Source organism: Hakea prostrata, chromosome 3 (assembly GCF_041222555.1).
Source record: "Hakea prostrata isolate BN-2017 chromosome 3, UWA_Hpros_2, whole genome shotgun sequence".
NCBI classification, from domain to species: Eukaryota; Viridiplantae; Streptophyta; class Magnoliopsida; order Proteales; family Proteaceae; genus Hakea; species Hakea prostrata.
Window position 1 is genome coordinate 25146183 of NC_142602.1, and position 23363 is coordinate 25169545.

Sequence of the window (23363 nt, forward strand, 5' to 3'; positions counted from 1 at the left end):
TTGAAATTCTAGTGTTTATAGGGTAAGGGTTAGGGCTAGGGTAGGGGCATGCATCAAAGCCAGAGGGGATGGTAGGGGTGTTAGTCCTAAAAGGGTTAAGGCTTTGGGTTTTGGGTTTTTGTAAAGAAGATGAAGTGCAGGAAAATTCTGCAACTTGAGGGAGGGGCTGAATAGGGATTTAGAAATAGGAGAAGAGAGAGGAGACACTGTGATCCTAGGGAGGGTTTAAAGGGGGAAGGAGATGGGGGGTTTCTAGGGTTTTATATAGGGGAGGTGTGTTGCTGCCGTAGGAAGAAGAAGGGAAGGGAAGGTTTGGGATAGGGGTGTCAATAGGTCGGGCTTGGCCAATTTCGATCGTACTTAATCAGGCCTATCAGTACAAAAAGGTTAGACTTTTTATGACCTATTTAATAATTGGTCCACTTCGGTCCTAGACTATGTCGGATCACCTTGGTCCTAGGCCGTAATAGGCTACTTTAACTCGGGCTTAACTGGAGGAATACAACCAAGACTCTACATAAGAAACCAACTTGACTCCAACTAAAAAATATACTAAAATTCAACTTATGGATCTAATTTGCACTGGAATTTCCTTTACAACTCAATAATCATCAAGAAAATACTCTTCTACATAACTCCTAAAAGATAATTTGCAAAAATAAATAATCAACTTCTAGAAGATTTCCTACTTGAAATTTGGATTCCAAGTGGAACTCACAAATGTTGGGTCCTAATATTATAATGAAACCATTGGGTATTCAAAGGGATGGGGAAATAACTAAATACCTTCTTAAAATTCGCCTAGCTCCTTAGTGCACCACTTGGGCTAGCTAACAATCTCAGGGCTACCAATTCAGCTCCCCATATTGCGGGAAATCTAATAAATTCACAAATAATATCAATCAAGCAACTATGTTTTTTTTCTTCTAATTTTTCAACATAAATATCTTAAACAACTAATCTTGGAATAAAACTGGAACTTATTAGATTGAACATGGTTCACAATAACACAAGAAAAAAACCTCTTGCTTACCCATTTGTTGGTTTCCTCTAATCTCTCAAACTGATTTGGTTTTCATGTCATGGAATTGATATTTCATTTTAACATAATCGTATCAAAATGTCTTTCAATAGCTGCCGGCAAAAGTATCTACTGAGTGCTGAGATTGAAGGACTGTAAATTATCAATTCAATGGAAGGATTAGATATGATATCTTTAAGAGTTTCAAAAAATCTATTATCTTTTTTACCTCAACAGTGAAGTTTAAACATGTAATCTATATAAAAGTAACCTAGTTAAAGGATTCATGTAATACCCCTAGTTGCCTTGGAAGAAGGATGGTCCAATGTTAAGATTGATGAATATGAAATCATATATGTATGTCTGAGGAGCGAACATAGACCATGCATGATATATACAAAATACAGTTGTGCTCACCACTAAAAGATAGAAGAATGTCATAAGGATGTTCCCAATCATAGTGTGAATTCTCATTTCTAAAACTCATTTAAATTGAATCAAAAATTTTGAAATAGCAAAATATCATAGAGATATTGTACTTTTTTTCGAGTTTTGATTGGTTCTTTTGAAAAGTAAAATGGGCAAAATGATGAAACTCACTAAATTTTCGATGAAACAGTGCCTTTTCCAGTTTTTGTAATCGAGATTGACCAAAGTTCATTACAAATGCATCCCAACCAGGGCAATTTATTTGGTCAAACTCGGGATGAGAGAACTGGATGGTAGCCAATAGAGGATCTGGAACTAGAATTCCTGGCACGAAAAAATAATTTCACTCTGCTGATGGAATTTAAGAAGGGAAGGGAAGGGACTCTTCAGAAAGGAATTTTGATCAATAGAATTTGAAAGATTAAAATGACTTCAAAAACTGAATGTGACAGTATGAAACTTCTTCATTCACAATACCCAGCCTGAAGGAAGTAACACTACAAAGAAAAAACACACATACAAATTAAGAACCCGAACACTTGAATAACCATCCTGCCAGTGCAACAAGACTTCGGAGCTGCTCAACAAAGATTGGGTCATCTGGCTCTGGAGCAGTTCCAAACCCCAATGTCAAGAAGTGAACCCTGGAAGAGGATAGGCAATTTTGTTTTGGTAAAGCATTCAAACAGGACTACAAGTTTGAGAATGTCTATGAATCCAACTACCCGATCTGGAAAGATTGGCATAACTCCAGTAACGACTGATTATTTAGTTTCGGTGATCCAAGCTGTCTAAACAGCCAATCACTGGTCCCGGGAACACTGTTTTGGCAACCATGCAGCCCAGCATACAATTAAATGAAGCTAGTTCCAGATGCCTCTATGTAAGTCGCTCGGGAAGAGAAAAATACAGATTCATCTTTAGCTTAGGATTGGAGATGACAAGACCATATGCAATTTGAGTCTAAATTCTTGAATTGAAATCCTAGAAAGATTACAGTACTTTATGAATACGACTCTGCAATTCTGTTTATGAACGTTCTAAATTAAGCCAGTATCAATGAGAAAACCGGACTTAAATGATTGACCTGGTTTTGTATGTTAAAATGCAATAAAAGCATATATTCTTACTGGCAAGAGAGGAAAAAATTCCATGATTATCTAATCATAGAGTCCCTCTTCATGCCAAATGTCAACCAAAAAGTCTACCATCTCCTGCATGAAACCAAAAATAAGTGATTAAGTATATGTACACTACAGTCAAAATACAAGTAAAACACATGGCGTCTAAAACAACTTACAGACAATGGGATTCGCTGGGGAAAAGGATCATTAGTCGAGAGCAGTTCCTCATAAGTAGTTGACCAGCTACAAAAACATTTACTTCACTCATATTAGGCACATGGAATGCAACATAAACAGAAGAGGTATAGACAGTTTTAAGCAAGAACTGTAAATGCATGGTAACTTCAGTACGACTTCATTGGTTTCTATGAAAAATCGTTAGCCCAATGTTTCAGAAACTACTGTCATACAAGTCACTAAAATTTTCATTTGTAAAGACAACCGCTTCAGCTCAGTTAAAACAGAAAGTGGGAGAACAAGTTCAGGGCGACACATTTAAAACAGCTAAAAAAATTAAATGGATGGCCAGAAAAAGGTTAAATATTATTAGGAAGGCAAAGAAAGAGTGCAATACACAAATTGAAGAGTTATTTGAGCCTGCTATCCTAATTTTTGGGGAAGTACATACTGTTTAACCATAACCAATTATGGTTGATGGGTAATAGTAAAGCATTGGATTTTAATTGAATGTAGTGGCACAATAGGCAAGTACACCAGCAACTGCAACTAGCTGATTGGGATTAGGAAACACATTGTTTTGGAATAAGACACTGATTTCCTGCCCACAAGCATATACACATGGGATAACCTAGTTACAACAGAGGTCGGTAAGAAGACATCGTAACGTCACTCTTTTTCTTTCTTTCACTACAACACAATTTTTTCTCCCATGAGGGTAAACCTATCATTTCACATGCCAAAAAAGTGCAACCTAAAAATGACATAATGACAAGTGACATTCAAATTCTTCTGGAAAAACATTTCTTACACTAGCATTAATAATATTGTGGATGTAACAATAGGGAAGAAAAGAAAGGGGGGGGGGGTGGAGGGGATCAATAATTTACACACTAGACTACTAGGGGTGAGACAGAACATATGATAGAAGCAGAAAAAGAGGATGAGAAACCAGTTTAGCTTTACCTACCACATTATATCATGACCCATGTGTGGTGAAAAGTACACAATTATTACCTAGGGGCATTCCCCTCTAAGCAACATCCCATGTCAGCTCCCATATTAGATTAGTATCATAGAACCTTGGATCTTTAGAAGATAAGAATCTAGAATTGATAAATATTATGGGGAGAAGGAGGATTAACGTATCCTGTCTTTATGAGAATAGATGGAAGGGTAATAAAGCGAAGGAGTTAGATGACTTAATCTTTGGGATGGAAGATAAAAGTAACAGAAATGGAGAAGGCATAGTAATGGATAAAGATATACCCATCAAACTTGTGACATTTTTTTTCTGATAAGTAGCACATTTTGACTTTGGTATAATGTTCAGACTTTTTCAATTGTAGAATCATCATCCAGCCTTGTCCAAACTAAATGGGGTCGGCTACATGGATTCTTGCCTTCCAATCAACTCTGTGTTTGAGGCATGCTAGATACAAGGCCTAAGTAATGCATATCCTTTCTCACCACTTCTCTTAAAGTTATCTTAGGTCTGCCCCTACCCCCTAGCTCTCCTAATTCTTTCAATCTGAATTATATCACTTCTCCATACAGAGGTATTTACAAGTCTTCGTTGAATGTGGAAGTCCCACCTGAAACGACTTTCTCATAGATTATTGCTTACCGGAGCTACCCTCAGACCAAATCTAAGATGAGCATTCCTTATCTTCTCCTTCCTAGTTTGCCACTCATCCACCTTAGCATCTTCACTTCTACTACATTGATTTTATTCATATGATTCTTTTTAACAACCCAACACACTGCACCATATATCATAGCTAGTCGAATGACGGTCTTATAGATTTTTTTCTTTGTGAGCTTTAAAGGAATACAACAATCACACAATACCTCAGACACACCTCTCCACTTCATCCACTGTATTTTAATTCTTTAGGAACATCATCCTTTATATCACCTTTTTTTATTTATGATTGAACCAAGGTAACTAAAACAATCGCTCTATGGAATCTCCTTATTATCAAGTTTCACCACCTCATCCTCCGCTCGATCATGACCAAAGTTACAAACTAGAAACTTTGTCTTTGATCCACTTCGTTTAAAGTCTTTTGATTCCAAAGTGGCTCTCCGGCTCTCCATGATTCTAACTTGGTATTCATCCCTATTTGAGTCTCATCTACCAACACAATATCATCAGTTTTTGCAATTGTAGAATGCTTTCCAATTAAATAGTTCTTCATTCTTAGTGCTCAATCTCATGTTTTTTAGTGAAAGCTGTGTGTTCTAGGACGAAATTAGTTCTTCATTTTTAGTGCTCATCTCATGTGTTTTTAGTAAAAGCTGCGTGTTCTAGGACGAAATTATGAACAGAACAACCTATACAAGGGAAAAGATACAGTAGGATACGGCAGCTACAACCAATCTAGGTCCAAAGTCAAACTACCAATTTGGGTGGTTTTGTGTTCCAAGTATATACATGGTTAAACAGGAAAGACCCAAAATCTCAGGCAAATCTAGCTTTTGACTATTGAAAGAATCATTTCAAACTATCTACCAGAATGAACCCAATTATGGTGGGATTTGAACAACTTCACTGAATCATTCAGGCTTCGTCAAAATGATTAAATATATGGAACCTTGTAGAACAGCCCATGCAATATATAACAATAAGCAAAGTGAAACCATCATGAGGCAACCAATGAAGTTTGACCATACAATAACAGACACAAGAAAATACCTAATAACAGGATCCTTTGCAACTCTTGATGACTTTTGAGATTGATCTCCAATCCACTGTCTTCTATTTTCATGCCAACTTATTAAAGCTACAAAACAAACAAGCTATTGTTAGAGATTAGATATAGGAAAAAAAATAAAAATAAATGAAAACTACAAAAAGCAGAGAGAAAACATAAATATTCATCAAGATGAAACCATATACTTTACAAAAATTAGTAAATCCTTTTATATTTAGTATGATTTAATGATTTCAAAGAACAATTAAGGAATCTTCTTGATCGAAACTAAATTTTATCCACAATGGGTTTGATAACATAGGTACTTAATGTGCTCCAAGGCCCACAATATAGACCTAGAAGGAGAGGAGAAAATCTCAGATTCTTGCTTGATTGTTATTTTTAAATGCCCCTTTTTTTAAGTCACAGAGCAAACTCGGAGCATTAGCAGCTTTATAAAACCCCTTATCAGCAAGGACGTTGATTACAAAGAAAGTCATGGAATTAGCTAAAAAGTAACAAAAATGTGAACTAAAATAAGTGTTTTGGCCACCTCAAAATGGAAAAAATAAATAATTTTTTTGGGGTAAGTCTCAAAATGAAAAATTATCCAGCCATAAAAAATTATTTAATAAGATTTGGAGTACAAAGTAAATGTCATATGAGTGGTGGAGAAGCATCATAATGCAGATTTTTAAGAATAAAGGTGTTACCCAGAATTGCAATAATTACAGAGGTATTCAGCTTATAAGACATGCCATGAAACTATTGAAAAAAATCATTGAAGCTCCCCTAAGAAGTGAAATTGCTAAATCAAAGAACCAATATGGATTTATTCTAGGAAGAGAGACAACTGAAACAGTTACCTTCAAGGAGGCTTATGGAAATCTTTAAGGCCTATAGAAGGGACCTCCATATGGTCTTGACTTAGAAAAAGCATATAACGGCATCCCCAAAGAGCTCATTTGGCAGATCCTAGGGAAGAGAGGGAGACAAGAAATTACGTGGATGTAGTAAAGGACATGTATGAGGGCACAATAATGAATGTTTGAACTTCAAAAGGGCAAAGTAATGAATTTCCAATTACAATCGCGCATACACCAAGGGTGAGCTCTAAGCCCTTATCTGTTGCACTTATAATGGAAAATCTTTACCAACCACATACACGATAACTTGGTGTATGCTATTCGCTGATGAAATTGTTTTGATCGATGAGACAATTGAAGGGATTAATGCAAAGTTGGTATTTTGGAGATCAACTTTGGAATCAAGAGGTTTTAAAATAAGTAGAACAAAGGCAAAGTATATGATGTGTAACTTCAGTCAAACTATAAGAAGCAATGAAGTATTGAGAGCCAAGGGCCAAGATATACTGCAGAATACATGTTTTAGATGCCAGAGCTCTACCATTAACAATGAGGGTGATAAAGAAGATGACATTTTGCACGAGATTAAGGTAGATGGATGAAGCGAAGAGATGTTTTAGGCATTTTATGTGACAAAAAAGTATGCCTATCAATCTCAAAGAAAAATTTATAAGACAACTACTACTCAGCTATGTTTTATGGGGCAGAATGAGTGTAGCAGAGATAAGGATGTTGAGGGGGACATGTGGCAAGACTAGAAGAGAATAAGAAACAACTGAATTACAACTAAATTAGGAATTGCACCAATCTAGTACAAGCTAAGAGAAAGCTGCTTGAGGTTTTATGGTCATTTCCAATGGACACCTTAGAGGGACCTTAATATAAGCACACAATATCCACACAAAAAAGCACAAAATATCCCCACGCCAAAACCCTAGTTTAAGCCCAAGGCCGAACCAAGATGTCGCAATTAGGGCTGGCCCACCACCGTGCTGCCAGATTTTGAGAAAATATGAAATTGTGTAGAGAATGAAGACTATGGCTAGACAGAAGAGATTGGATTTCTTCCAGTGGTGAGTGTGGTCGAAGAAGAAGACAAGATAATGGAGGACTTACGATGGTTGGAGAAGAAGACTTGCAATGGGAGTTACAATTGTGGTTGGAGAAGCTTATGGTGGAAGTCAGAGAAGAGGAGTTGCAATGGGAGGAGTATGGGGGGGGGGGGGGGGGAGAGAGATACACGATGGAGATGAAATCGTTGAGTGGAGGGGGGTGAGTGAGTTAAATTGGGCGTAATTATATCATTTTACTGCCCAAGCATTTGGAATTTTGAATTGAGTTAACTGGGGGTAATTAGGTCATTTACCACCCAAAGGGCATTAGGGTCATTTTACTTCTCACTTAACAGAGTCTAAGCCAAAAACCTTATTGTGGGTAACTTGTAATATTTAAAGTGGGTGACATGTACTTTTTGCCACTATAGTGGGAGACCCGGGTTTCACCCCCATTATAGTAGGTGACATGTAAAAAACTCTTATTTTAATTTTTGGAGTCCAAATCTATTTTTATTTCTTTGTTTGAGTTAGTAAATTGAGTTCTAGTAACGATGGGAATCTATTTTTTAAATAAAGATTCCTTGTGGATAATTAGGTCTTTGAATATAAGTTAAATTCTTTAAATTGTGTGGTTGTTATTTACTTAAGTGTAAGGGGTATCCTAGTCTATAAAGGAAACCCTAGTTGAGTCAATCTTTCTTTCCTAGTTAGAATCTAAGTCTTTCATTTGGTATGTAAAGCCATAAATAAGTCACTCCTCCGATTGTAAACTTAGACTGACTTGAATAAAGAATTAAGATTCTTGTGGGAAACAAGTTGTGGCTTTCTTGGGAGGGCCACAGCAGGGTGCAAGGATTCTTTCTTCAAATTCAGCACCATACCTTCAAGTTATAGCATCAGTTCTTCATCTACAGCAGCCTTCCAAGTAAGTACAGCAGCCCAAAACCCCTTACCCTTCCTCCTATCTCAATCGCAGCCCTCCCCTTCCACTCCCCCACCACCCCCAACCCCTGTGGCATCACGTCTCCTCCTTCTCTCCCTCGGTTTCATCTCTCACCTTCTCTGACTTGCAGCAAGTCTGAAAACAGAAAAGAAACGAAAAGAAAAGGAAGAAAAGAAAGGAAAGACTGAAGAAAGACTGCCCAAGATCCAGTCCAGGAAACCCTAGAAATTTTCCATCACTTGATTTATCCCTTTGATCATCCCTACAATCTTCCCTAAGCACCCCAAGCTACTTTTGTTAAACCATTTTCATTCCAAGATCAATCCCACTATTCTCTTTCAACCCTATGATAATTTTTAGTCTCCCAAAATCATCCCATCGAATATTTTTAACTCCCTAATATCTCATAAACCCTTCCGCAGCTCTCCCTGTAGTATTCCTTATTATTTCAAGTCAACCCATTAGATTTTTGTTCATTATTTTCTGCTTCAATAAGAAGATTGACCCTAAATTCTAGGGGATTATTTTAAAGAATCCTTAACCATAGAGTTGGGTTACATCACACCTATAAGGAAGAATGATCAGATTCAGTTAAACAGAGCTAAAAGCGGTAGAGGACTGGCCTAAAATAACTATTGAAGTAGTAAGAAAGTTTATGCATGCATTAGAGTCTTAGAGCTAGTTATTAGTATGGTGGCTGACAGACTTGTCTGGAAGACTAGGACCTTTGCAACCGATCCCGTGTAAAAGGATGTTCCTGGGATCTACTTTGACTTCATCTCCCTATCTTCTTCAATGCTTAATTTACTGATGCTACTCTGTCTCTTTTCTTTAACCTTATAATGTCCTAGCTGACCTCATTGAGTTGGGAGAAGGTTATGGATGTTTTAAGATAAAACACACACACACAAAAAGAAGCATGACTTGATAAGGAAGTACACAATCAAGTTACTCTCAAGAATAAGCAACATAAACAAGTAGAATTCCGGAAATGTTAATCTGATGCATCAGATGATGTATTGTTCAATTCAAAGTTGCCCAGCTGAACCAAGGCACTGAAGGGGGCTTGACACAAGGCAACCATGGCACTTCGACACCTTGACAACTACAATCATATATTGTTAGTGTAAAAGTAAGAGCATTAAGAAACTAAAATGCCACCATCAAGAAAGAGTGACAACATTATAATCTTGAAAGCTGATAATTTCAAATAAGTTCCACATTTTTATATGGTATATTGAAAAACTGTCTCCTTAGTATTCATTTTTACTTCTTTAGAAGGATCTATAACTCGTGGATTATGTAAATCAGGATGCTCATGGCAAGCATGAGTTAAAAATCAGCTCAAACAATGAACCCATACAGGTCATCCTTTGTAGCTTAGAGAAGTAAGCCAGAGGCAGTGGGGGATTTCAGAAAGAGCATGGATCAGTATTGGGTATCTGAGTTCATTCTAAGAGAAACAAACCTTGGTTTACAAAAACGGATGTATTATTAATATATGCATCCATGGGTTTCTTTTCATCATTAGAAGATGTATGAACTGCTGAAGACTGCTCCCCATGGGAGTGAGAATTGCTAACGTTGTTTGCCATCACCTTCAGACTGGATGACCATTGCCTTTGCCTACAACCCAAGGTTTGGTTGCTTGTGCTCTTGTATAGTATCCTTGAAGCTCCCTCAACAGGTGTGGTGACTTGGGATATGACAAGACCACCAACACAACTGCTCTGCACAGAACAGACAAAGGACTGAGTTGAGTTTAGGGCAGTACCACGTGCAAAAAATTAGTTCAGATGTGCCACATATAGTAAGTAAACGCCTAGGTGTCCAGGTGCATTAGTTGCCTAGGCAGGCAACTTAATTGCCTTGTTGACTGGAACCTTGACAATTAATCATGCATAAGCAATATCTTTTACGACTATGTGATAAAAAATAATGATACAGTTACCAATATCTGAAGCACTGAAAGACACTCCGATCAAGAACTATTAACTTTAAGGGTGTCAATATATATTTTTTTTCTTTTTTCTTTTTTCGTGTTCAGTACTTCTCTTTCCCCCCCCCCCTTTTTTTTGGGGGGGGGGGGGGTGTTGGGGTCCTGGGGAGTCATGTATATAGCCGCAGTGGCATTAAGGACATTCAGCTTGGCATGAGTTTGGAAACTCCTTAGCGGTTCCAAGGTTGTTAAGTCGAACCACGAGATGAAGACCCCATACGTATCTCACAAGTAAACTTCCAACCCAGAAAAGTATGGAACTGCCTCAAAATTAAATACAAATATAACTGAAATTGCACGGAAAAACAAAAAAAGAAGAAGGGGAAATACATCAATATGAAAGTGGACTTTTGGTAACTAATAGAAGTGTAAAGTTCCTTTTAAAAGACTTCCCATGGTTGATTCAAACTGAACTTTGACTACTGAGAGGGGTTGAGTTCCCCTATCAGGTGGACAATCTCAAGACATAAATATCGCTGATGATAGGGACAAAGTTCCTTTCTATTTTTGACCTATTTAAGCTCAAACCATATTTGCATAGTGAATAGGACACATACTTGCAAGTAGGTTAAGTAAGATTTGGAGGTATTACTCACTTGAAGTAGCTGTAATAAACTCACTTTAACCTCTGAAACCATAAAAAAATATCACACACTTAGTATTTTTAGCCTCTTAAGTCTTACACCTAGTAGTTTTAGCCTCTTCAAGTCTTACACCTTCCATAGAAGAATTTTAAAGAACCAAACAATAGCTTATCGAATAACAAGGTGATCAAGCAAATTTTTGGTTGGGGAACCTTTTAAAATTGAACCTCTTCTAATGTTGTTTCATGTCTTCTTGTAAATGAGATACCTGCTAATTATGGATGCCCAACCTCTTGTAAGGGCCTAATTGCCAGTCCTGTCACTTCTTTCTTCAATTACATACACCTCTTTCTTTACAAAGTTAAAACTGTTAACAATCAGGCAAGGTTGTCAAAGCGTCCTAGGCTGCTAATTATGGATGCACAACCTCTTTAAGGGCCTAATTGCCAGACCTATCACTTCTTGTTTCAATTACATACACCTCTTTCTTTACAGATTTAAAACTGTTAACAATCAGGCAAGGTTGTCAATTGTTGCCTAGGCCCATTTATGGGTCAAGGCGACCTAGTGAAGCCTTGTTGCCTTGCTTTTTGTTGCTTTGGTTTTCATTGCCCTCTATCTCCATGCCTCACCTTGTCACCTTGACAACAATGCAATCAGGTACCTGGGCTCATTTTGAGTATGAAAATGGGGACGGGCATAAGCAAAGAATCAGCATGTTTCTTGGCATTTTCCGGAATCCCTAGGAAGAAAATTTTGTTTTGTAACTCCTTCCAACATAATGAAACTCTTACTTTCTCTACTTGAAGTGGCGGAATGAAGGAGAAAGGTTTTAGATGGAGGATTCATTAAGAGAAAACTGTTGGCAAAATTAATTTACTATTGGAATGAGATGAAAGTTCAATTGTCTCTGTTTCTTGCTTGGATGGCAAACTTCCTTTTCTTGCTTTCTTTTAAAATATCTTTGTAATAGTGGGAGATTGCTTCACTAAATCTATTCTTCCTTCTTATTTCTTGGGAAGAAGAAAGAGAAGCCAGCAGGGTGTGTGACGTGAACTGGATCTAGGACCACCCAAAGAAGGCCCAGAGAGGTTGCCAATATCCTGCGGCCCTGCCAGCAATCCAGGGAAATTCGGCCATAGGGGCATTTTGGTCATTTTGGGTCCCCTGGCCAACTTGATCTAAGAACCAAAATTTTATTAGCATTCTAGTCCTAATCTTATTCTGATATTTGAGTTAGTCTTTGTTAAATTATTAAAGAGTCCTAGTCTAGTTAGGAGTCCTAGTTAGAAAGGCATTCCTATATTTGCAGTCCAAATTCTACTGGGAGACTAGTCCTGCTCTTGTTTTGCAATTTGAATCATCCTAGGATGAGTTAAATAAGAGTCCTTAGTGGAATAGGAATCCCAAGTAAAGTAGAAATTATCCTTTGATTTGGTTCCTAAGTTAGAGTCCTATCCTAAAAGGAATTTCTTCTTAAAACAGGAGTGTTATATGTTTGCACTTTTGTTTAGTTAGGAGTCCTTGATTGTTTTGCTTTCCAATTTGAGTCCAAGAAGAAGTCTTAGTTTGAATTGCTTTTTGATATTGAGTCCTAGCATGAATCCTTCTTGTGGAGGCTATAAATATAGCCATTTATTTGTAAACAAGACAGCTTTGATGAAATTTTGAATAAACTTATTTGAAGGAGAATTGATTAGAGCTGTAGGTTTTCCAGGAGGAGGCCTACGGCTGTTGGTGTTTTCATTTTCTGCAATTAGGAACCTATCAGCTAGCTTGGCAGACCAAGTTGTTTAATACGATTATGAGCACAAGGAAAATGCACAATGAGTGAAGGAGAAGCATCATAGTTTCAATTTACAAAAATAAAAGAGATACAAAGCTGTAGTAACTGTGGAGGCATCAAATTAATGAGTCATACTATGAAATTATAGAAAAGAGTAATTGAAACCTGTTCGAGACAAGTAACCACAATTACAAATAACCTATTTGGCTTTATGCCAGGAAGATCTACAATGGAAGCTATTTATCTTAGTAGGAGACTTATGAAAAGGAATAGAGAATGCAGGAAAGATCTTCATGTGGTCTTTATTAACCTATAAAAAGCTTATGATAGAGTCCCTAAAGCATTATTTGGCAAGTACTAGAGAAAAGAGATTTTTTTTTTTTTTTTTGTAAGAACTAGAGAAAAGAGATGTTGCAAGTAAATATGTGGACATAATTAAGGATATGTACGATGGTTCGATGATGAGCATAAGAATGGAGGAAGAACAAGGTAGTTAATTCTTAAATACAATTGGTCTACATCAAGGATCAGCTTTAAGTCCATATTTATTTGCACTTATAATAGATGAATTAATCAAAGACATTCAAGATGAGGTTCCTTGGTATATACTTTTTATTGATAATATTGTGTTGATAGATGAGACACAAGTAGGGATTAATACCAAATTAGAATTATGGAGAGCAAATTTGGAATCAAAAGGCTTTAAACTAAGTAGAACAAAAACAGAATATCTACTTTGTAACTTTGGTCATGATCGTGTGGATGATGAGATGGTGAAACTTGATGATAAAGAGATTCCTTAAAGCGACTATTTTAGGTACCTTGGTTCAATCATAAATAAAAAAGATGATATAGAGGATGATGCTTCCCAAAAAATTAAAATAAAGTGGATGAAATAGAGAGGTGCGTTCAGGGTCTTGTGTGATCGACAGATTCCATTAAAACACAAAGGAAAATTCTATAGGACTGTTGTTCAACCAGCTATGATGTATGGTGCTAACTGCTAAGTTGTTTAAAAAAATCATATAAATACACTCAGTGTAGTCGAAATGAGGATGCTAAGATGGATGAGTAGCAAAATTAGGAAGCATAAGATAAGAAATGATCATATTAGAGTTGGTTTGTGTGTAGCTCTGATAGGTGATAAGCTACGAGAAAGTTGTTTGAGATGGCATGGCCACATTCAACAAAGGCCCGTAAATGCTCCTATACAGAGAACTAATTTGATCCAAATTAAAGGAATTAGAAGAGCTAAGGCAAACCTAATATAACCCTAAGAGAGGCGGAGAGAAAGAATATGCATATTTTAGGCATTGTATCAAACAGGGCATCAAATAGAGCTTATTAGAAGGCAAGAATCCTTGTAGCCAACCCCATTTAGTTGGGACAAGGCTTGTAGTTGTTGTAATCATTTAAGTTCTCGCTCCCACAAGTATGCAAGCACCCTACCCCTACTCTTCTTCATCCCTCTCTTCCCATAGCAGCCCTCATTCTCCCCCTCCTCATAGCCTGCAGCAATCACCATTTCCCTTGCAAACCCTAGTTATCATAATCCCTAGTCCCTACCACATCCCACCCTTCCCCTTTTTCTTCCTCCCTTGCGGCATTAGTAGCTTTCCACCCTTTTTTAATCTTTTGGAATTTTTCTGAAATTTACGGACTTCTTCTAGACCTAAAATTCAAGGTATATCTATGGCAATATAACCGTTAGACCTATCCCAAACTTTAGGAGCCTCATCCCCCCCCCCAAAAAAAAAATTAAATAAATAAATAACCAAAGCCTTAATGACCTTCCCTCTCAATTTCAGCCCAGTTGGACCAACAACACCCAAGTTAAAACCCTAATTCCTTTGCTGCCCTAAATTCCCAAAACCTAGTCTTCCTTCAGTTAGAACTTTCAAACCGATTACCTAAATCCAGTTTCCTTTTAGGTTTATCATCCCCTACCCTTCCTTTACCTTCAGCCTAACCCTGACCCTAGCCACCTCCTAGAAACCCCAAATTCTAAAAGTTCCTTATATTTCTAAACCCTAGACCTGAAGTTTCAAATCTGAAATTAACTTACAGCAAGGATCAGATTTGAATCTCTTTAAGCCCTAACCTCCAATCCATACCTGAACCTTGTTTTCCCTATATCCCCAACCCTAGAATCAAGCAGCCCTACACCATAACCGCATGGCTGTAAAAACCCTAAATTTATTGTTGGTTCACTTGAATAAGATCCTGAAGACTAGACCTCATATTGAGGTTTACCGTTTACATCAGTGTGAAGGGACTCTATGCTAATCTCTGGAAGGGGAGAAAACACTTCTTTTAATGACCAAGCCCCAATGGCAATTAACTAATCCAAAAAAAGACTACCTCCAACAGGTATATCTCATTACCCTTTTTTGGCCAAAATATGTCAACTAAGTATATTCATTCAAATTGTTTATGGTCTACGCAGTTGGTAAAACTCCAGTTAACTGATCCATGAATATACTTGATGAAGGAGCAGCCAAAGGAAAATTAATGGGTCAAAGGTTTGGTCAATCTTAGGTTTTATTTTGATTTTGGCTAGAATTAAGACTATTGGAAAGAATGAATATTAATCATCCACATTTTTTAGAGTAAAAGACCAAAAAGGTATGACGGAGAAGTGGTTCAAGCTTTACAGTTTCAGTGTCTAGGGTCTATTAGGAGTTCATTTCCAAGTTGTTTTAGGTTTCTTTATGAGTCTATAAGGGGAAAATGAGGATAAGTTCTATTATTAATAGCATTACTTAATTGAGCCAGTCAGTGAATCATATAGGAATCAAGTCTCATATTTTAGTAAGTCTTCTATCAAATTTCCTTTATGTAACTACAGAAAAATAACAAGCTAAATTATTAGCTTAGGAGTCCTGAAGAAGTCAATTTAATTGCTGAAAGTAGATACATAACCACATGTGATTTTAAAAATTAAATGGAATAAATGAGTCACCTAAAATGCTTTTAATTATTTCTTCTGGCCTCAAATAGAGCTGATTGATCCACCCAAAAAAAAATAGAGTTGATTGGAAGGCTAGAATCCATGTAGCTGGCCCCATTAGTTGGGACAAGGCTTGATGATGATGAGGAGGAGGAGGAGAAGTAATTTCTTTGATGTCTTCTTCTTTCAGCACTATCTTCTCACTCATCTCTGTTTTCTATTATTGCACTTTTCCCTTTTAATCTACATGTTCTTTTTCTACAGTCTTGCTCCACTCTGATTTAAAATCATCCAAATATCCTGATTGACCTGTGTTTTCATCTATTACAGCATATCTGATTGGCCCAAAACCCCTTTACCCTCTACTGCAACAATTCTGTACTAACCTTGGACCAGCACCAACCTCCATGATCATCAAACTATCTATAGATCATAGAAATCTCACCAAGATGAAAATGATTGTCAACCCATGAAGTTCACTCAACCATAATGTTGACCTAATCTGTCTAGGTCCCCCCCCCCCCCCCAAAAAAAAAAAAATTAATAATTCACAGCCAAAGTTTCTCTTAGGTGGACCAGTACTGCAGGATCACTTGAGTCTCTTGATCCTTGACAGCATCAGTACTAGTAGACCCAAATTATTTCCATATCATGTTGAAATAGTGCTTCCCAAGGATTGGTTTTTCGAAGTACATAAAAACATTTTGAAATTCTTTCGCATACCCCTTATAACATCAAAATGCAATTACATAAGACCAACTTAGAAAATCTGCAAATAAAAAATATACAATCTCAGAGTTAAGTATATGTCACATACTCAATCAAGCAAATGTCAGATGATATTTATATATATCTTCACCATGGAATGTGGTTTCGTTATTCCAAGTAGGACAGGAAGCCTGAAGCTTAAGTGCAATGCAAACAAAAACCTTGAAAACATGGCTTCGCTCTATAGCATGAAAGTCACATGGCAAAGCCAGAGTTGAAGAATCAGATGCATCACTTCCTCCATTTTGTTCCCAAGATGGATACTTAATGGTCTACCCCAGCCCCCAAAACACTGGAGTATCGTGAGCAATATAAACACAACTCAATCGGCCTTTTCTCTAGTACCCATGATCCAATATGTTCCTTTCATTATTTCTCCTCTCCTCCTATATTGGTTATTTATGTTTTTGCACGCAATAGATATCACTACAATCCAATCCGTAAAATGACAGCAACCAAACCAATCAAGTACGCATGAATTCGTTACTTCTGAGGAAAACCATCAACAGAGAGAAAGGCATCATTTTCCATCTAATAAACACATAACGAGGAGAACGCATTAAACCTCAGCACCAACTTCTGACCAGAAACATGTCAAGAAGGGGGGAAATTTTACTGGGTATACAATCCAATAAAAATAATGAAAAAGGATCAAGAACATATGATAATACCTGTCACGAGAAAGCCATTAAATAAGATCTAGGGCATCAATTCAGGACCTCTGTTCAAGTATCTCATGAAATTATCGAATTTGAAGTTCATCAACGAGAATCGCGTGGAAAATCCAAATACTTCGAGCATAAAAAAGATCAGATAGAATAACAATAATAAGAAGAGAACACACAAAACTTTCGATTTCAGTATTCAATGTAGCGGTGTTGATTTCTCTCGTAATTCTTCGTTTGTCCTTTTTATCTTTCGATTCGATTTGATTCGAGACGCGCTGCAGGAGTAAGCTCTACTTGAATATACGATCAGCCTCGAGATGGATAAGGTCATAAGGATATGATTTTTTTTTTATTTTTTTTAAGATGCACGTGAATTTCGGTAAATCTGTGTGACTGTGTCTTTGTTGTTGTACAAGTTAAATGACTACAATGCCCTATCCCTGGTTGATGTTTCACTTCAATCGACAATCATATATAAAATATATGAATAATTTAAAAGGGTATTTTTGGGGTAATGTGAAATTGCAATATTTTCATTTTCCATTTTAATGAATTATAAGGAAATAATACATTACACGTAAGTTAAGTACCAAAGGAGGAAATTTGGCGCAGAAAGAAAAAATGTAATCGCGACCGGATAGAAGTAGCGACGATTTCTTTTTTTTTTTTTTTTTTTAGTCAAAAGACTTAGCGATGATGACTTGGTGAGGAAGACATTGACGGTAGTTAGCGATGACTTGATGAGGAAGACATTGACGGTAGACGGTAGACCGGAGGCTAAACTATAGTTAGTGTTGTCAAACCATTGGTTAAATAACTTTAATATTTTAATCAGGTTTTAATTAATTTTCCTTTTACTTTGTCATATGAAAATTTGATAAATAAGGCATTCCAGTATTATTAATATTAACTAAACCAAATAAGGTTTATCAGTATTTACCCAAAAATACAGAAATATTGGTTTTGGTCGGTTGTAAGCCCACTTGGCCTTCGTTTGGATGCCTTCAACGTCTTCTCCCTACCTTTAGTTTTGTATAGATATTGGGATGATTCTTGAATGACATGGCTCTTAATTATTTTTTCTTCTATTCCTACTATTTTTTTTGGTGTATGCAAAATCAAGTCATTTTTGGAAATGACGGCCTAACCCTATAGTTTTGTTGCACCATATCTCGTACTAGACAACTCAATAGATTATTCTGCTCACCCCTTGCCCACAAGCACGAGGACGTTTGGCAAATGAACTGCTATCAGCCTAGTGCCAGATCCCCTGAGAGATTGTTTGTTGAGGTCTTTGGTTCCTGATTCTAGTTTAATTCTTCTAGGTCTAGACCCGTCAGTAATCAATAGGAGTAAAGGGTGCTGGACTTTTGAAGTCGTACATAATAGATCATGGTGTTTGTTTGAATGGGCAAGGCCCCATTCCAAAGTCAGCAAGAACTTTGGTGTTGTCTTTGTTTTTTGGGCTCAAGGAATCTCTTCAGTTTTGAATCCAAGTGGAACACATTGTCCCATGGTTAAAAGAATTGGCACAAAATCTTTCATGTGCCACAGGATCCTGGCCAAATTATATGGTTTCCATTCTATTATAGATTTGTGATATGTCTCCCTCTACTTCTCTCCTCCACCTCCCCACCCTCCTATTAGGCCCCTTTCCCCCTCTGGGCCTTCCTCTCTTCCCTCCCCTCCTTGGCCCTCTTCTAGCCATTGTTGTGTCTTCCTCTCTCCCACTTAGCTCCTACCCAGCCTCCTCCTCCTCTTGGCTTGACCCTCCCTTCCCCTTGTGCCTTGCTTAATTTCTTTTCACTAGCTACTTGTGAGCCTAGGGGCTCTTTTGACACCAAGACCCCTTTCTCTCCTCTCCATGATTTCTGGAGAAGCTCGCACTCAAAAAAAGGTTGTCACCACTTCACCAATGATTATTTAGTGGAGCTCCCATCGTTGAGGAAAAAAAAACAGGAAAATAAGAAAAAATAGTTTGTTGGACTTTTGGGCTTGAGTTTTTGTGTTATCATTGCTTGTAGTACATTCTTATGTTCATTGATCTTGTTTGGTCTTGCAGGCCTCTGTCAAGGTCAGCCCTTTAACTCCGTTTGTACTCTTCCCCACCCCCACCCCCACCCCCACCCCTACCCCTCTTTCTTTCCTTTTTGTAATGAATTTTTTATTCATCCAAAAAAAAAATGTTTAAATCTAATGGCTTGAATTTGAATATTTTTTTTTAACCCATAATTTTAATTTTTTTCCCACGCCAATGGTGGATTAGTAGAGCGGTTAAAAGCCCAACTTCCCACGGGGAGGTCTTGGGTTCACACCCATCCGGCGGCACTTATATTAGTAATATTTCCCCCATATAAACTCTTCGGATTCAAAAAAAAAAAAAAAAAAAAAAATCTTTGATTAGGCGTGCATCTCACCATGAGTTTGAATGATTTCCACTAAGATGGATAAATAATGGAATTAAGAAGGATAAAGTGAGGAACAACCATAATAGGGTAGATTTAGGATTTGCGCTTGATTGGTGACAAATTAAGAAAATCTCGTCAAAGGTGGTTTGGACAAATTTCCTCCACTCACTCCAAAACTACCCAAGAACCTGTTGACAGGAAAATTGTTTGAGCAACCACAATTACACAACTTCTTTGCCCGAACCTTACATAATGAATTACCTTCACATACATAATGTTGGGATTGGGAACTGTGAGATCTTAGTTGGAATGAATACCCATTGACCTCCCCTCCCCATTGGTATCCTACTTGTTTGCCCTTGTGTCCCGGAGGGGGCTCATCCATAGGGAAAAAGTGCGGGTTTAAGGAGATTTGAATTATTCGCCTCTTACTTATGAGGTATTGATCTTTTCCAACTGATCGAGCCAACCCCATGGGGGTGAGTGTGGGAATTCTTTACAAACATAAGCACACATAAATGCAAGTGAGGCACTCAAATGAATTCAACCTATAAGTTGGATTTTATAACATATGAATGCTTCACATTAGTCCACACATATGTGAAGTTTCATCGTGGTGGGTGGGTGGGGTAACTCTTTATAACTTTTAAGAGCAAAAAACTTTGAGGTGTTGGCTCAGTTTGCAAAAACTAACACTTCATAATATGAGGTCAAGTTTTCAGATCTCCCAAGGGCCAAGGGCAAGGGCAAAGTCCCATCATATATAAATCATATATAAAAACTACCTTGAGGATGCAGTTGAGGTACATACACGTGAACCTTGATAAAAAATAAAAATGAAAATTTTTTCAAAGTACAAATTGTAAGAATTTTATTAACCATTAAAATACTTCATTGACTTCTATAGGGTTGCATGCATATAGGAACTTGAATTAGGAAAGAGATTAATCAAATTATCACTGTGATGTTTCTAGTAATTACAATTGGCTTAAAAATAAAAATATAAGTGAAATTAGAATTAGAGATGGGTCGAACATTTTCCCTATGTTTACACATCCTATTACTCACCTTAATTTCCCTTGCAACCAACTATGGGTTGATCCAATCCCGTTCCTCTATTCTATAGATTCCTATCTTTTTCCAAATCTAGATTGAGTGTTGTTTCCTCATTTAGACAACTTCTTCCCCCCCCCCCCGCTAGATGTGCTAGGTTGGTGGTACCGGTGTGGGTAAGGGAGCAATTGGCTGGAAGTTTGCAACCTCTCTTCTTGTGAGATGTGGATGCCTCTTTACCTTCCTCCTCTCTCTCCTCCTTCTATCTCCCTTCAAGTTTTCTTCTCCTACTTTCAGTAAATGCTTGGCCCTTCCCCCGTGTCACATGTAAGGGTGTCAATTGCATACTGAAACCGTTTAACTGTACCGAACCGCACCGTCTAAAATTGCACTGTAACTCACCATTCAAAACTTGGTATGGTTAACTCGGTATGATACGTACCAAAACTAAATTTCTTCAATACGGTTCTGGTTTCAATACTCATTCCATCGGTATGTACCGAAACCGTATCGAATTGGTACCATACCAAATTAAGGGATATAAATATAATTTTACAATTATAACATTTTACCTTTACCCTATCTATAATTCCATGTTTAAGTTTTTTGTTTCGTCCCTCACTCCTCTTCTTAGATTTACTTGCTTTGTCTCTGTTAATATCAAATTCTATCGATTGTTTGATTGCAATTTTATTAGGATCTTAATGAACTAATAACAAAAGAGGCATGGGTTCGTTCGTACCAAATTTGTACCGCACTAGATACCGTTTTAAACCATTTTCCCACACCAATTTAATACCGAAACCATACCAAACCATTTTTGCAAATACTGAAACCATATCGTACTGTGTAAATTTGGTACGTTACGGCTTTGGTTTTTGGTGTTCAAAGTTGGCACCGTACTGAATTACCAAAACTATACCAATTGACACCCTTAGTCACACGTAGCTTGTTTCCTTCACTTTATGTGCATTTCTAACACCATCTAGAGCACCTATTAGATGGATGCGTGCACTACAAGTGCCTAGAGTGACATGGTCTGAGTCAATGGAGTGTTCTCCCTTGTCAACTCTCAATGTCATTGTCTACTCCAAAAGTGGTTTCTCTTCTTCTTTACCCATGAATGATATGGATATTCTTGCTACTCTTGTGTGCCCCTCCCCTCCCTTGGTAGCCCAAAGAATGCATCCTGTTTCCTTCTCTAGTTCCTCAAAGGCTGAATCTTGTCGTCGAAAACCCCACAAAAGAGACAAGCATCGTCGACCACCCCAACCATCCCCTTAGTTCTATGTTTGGAGGGGCCCATTCTCATCTAGTGTACATATATGAAAATATACTTCCCCATGCTATTACCATGTCTATGTCTGTGAAATCGCTCGGATTTCTGACCCTTTAACCCATTGGTTTCAGGATTGCGAACCTAGAGAGCAAGTAAGCGACAACTCTGGACCATACGAGTTGAGCTCGGGTGTTCAAAAATCGATCCTATGGAGGTGGATTACCACGATGAAGACCCGATCACCCTAATGGATTTCAAAAGAAGAGAAAAGGTTAGTCTAAAAGACATAAAAGGAGGTTTTGGCATATCCATAAACTGATGCTAGAGGACTTGAAATTTGAGGTAAACTATACCTTGATCAAGCCTTGAAAGGACCTTTTTACCCTTTGAAGCTCGTCGTAATCAGCTTTCCCATGGAGGAGATATAGGGCTAGTTGGTGGGAGGCAATTGACCGGCTGGGTTGACCACCCCTATCCAGTTTCGGGTTTAAATCCCTATTTTATGTTTCTCTAGCCCCACAAATGCATTGTTTATGCAATAGGGAGGCTAAACGTGGGAGAGAAGGAGAGCTCGTGATTTTGAGTTTCTTCACTCCTTTGGTAGTGCCGAATTGTGAGACACGAAGGAAATCATGCGATAAGTTAAGGAGACTCGAAAGCTCCTTCAAAAGCTCTCTTTTGATGCATTTATGATGAGATATTTGCATTGTTGTGGTGGTTATTGTTGAGAAACATTGAATAAGAATTATTGCCCCATCAATGTTTCCCAACCTTTGTGAGAGTTGGTTAGTTCAATCATTTGCATTTAAAACCCATTTGAACCTCTTTGAGACATCCACGAGCAGACACGAAGAGCCCAAAGTGGGGGTTTTCGTTTGGAAACCAATTGGGATGTTTGAAAGGTAGTTTGGGGACCCCTAATGTTGTCAAATTGAAGACCCCAAAGTCCCATTGCAAGTTGATTTTGAATTGGGGACGAAATTGAACACTTTGGCATGAACCCTAGACTGGGCAGTCGACTGGCCCTGTGTGGCTCAACCCCCCGCCCCCTATTTGGGTGGGTGTTTTACCCCCCTTGGATTCCGAACAATTCCCGATTATTGCTGATTTAATTTCTCGTGTTTCTATGATTATTTTGGATCAATTGCACTCTCTTTTGTAGAATTCTTTGGAACTTGGAGAGTGATTTTAGCTTGAAAGGTGAGGAATATACTTAACTATATCTTGTATGAATGATGAGTTATTTAATTCTTCAATATTTTGATATCTTGTAATCTCTTATAAATTGTGTGACTTTGCGCGAATGAAAGGTAATGATATTTTATATTTGTTTCTATTTTAAATGAATTGTTATATGAGAATAATGTGAATGTGTGGACTTAATTGCTGGACTTTGTCCCCTAGTTCTTATATACCAACTAGGGTTGTGGGTTCTCCCATTATCCTAGTGACCTTATATATATGCACTTAGACCTAAGTACATGAATGCGATGTGTCTAGAAGTGTTTGGCTAGGTAAGCATATGAGCACTACTACCCTTCCAGTAGGGGTTTTGAA

At 37.6% G+C, this 23363-nt stretch overlaps 1 protein-coding gene across 3 annotated transcripts; it reads right to left on the reverse strand.

Annotated features, from left to right (window-relative positions):
* Positions 1 to 1045: 1045 nt before the first annotated feature.
* LOC149021850 (uncharacterized) lies at positions 1046 to 17384 on the reverse strand. 3 transcript variants are annotated; one of them, XM_089150028.1, is made up of 5 exons: positions 17070 to 17384; positions 9780 to 10036; positions 5450 to 5537; positions 2751 to 2817; positions 1046 to 2664 (listed from the first exon to the last, which is right to left on the reverse strand). In XM_089150028.1, the coding sequence occupies exons 2-5, from the start codon at positions 9904 to 9906 to the stop codon at positions 2611 to 2613; spliced, it is 336 nt and encodes a 111-aa protein (XP_089006154.1). In that variant the 5' UTR covers positions 9907 to 10036; positions 17070 to 17384; the 3' UTR covers positions 1046 to 2610. The 3 variants fall into 3 exon arrangements, with proteins under 3 accessions (XP_089006154.1, XP_089006153.1, XP_089006152.1); XM_089150027.1 differs by having other exon boundaries at positions 9780 to 10041; XM_089150026.1 differs by lacking the exon at positions 17070 to 17384 and adding an exon at positions 16560 to 17061 and having other exon boundaries at positions 1048 to 2664.
* Between the last annotated feature and the right edge of the window lie 5979 nt (positions 17385 to 23363).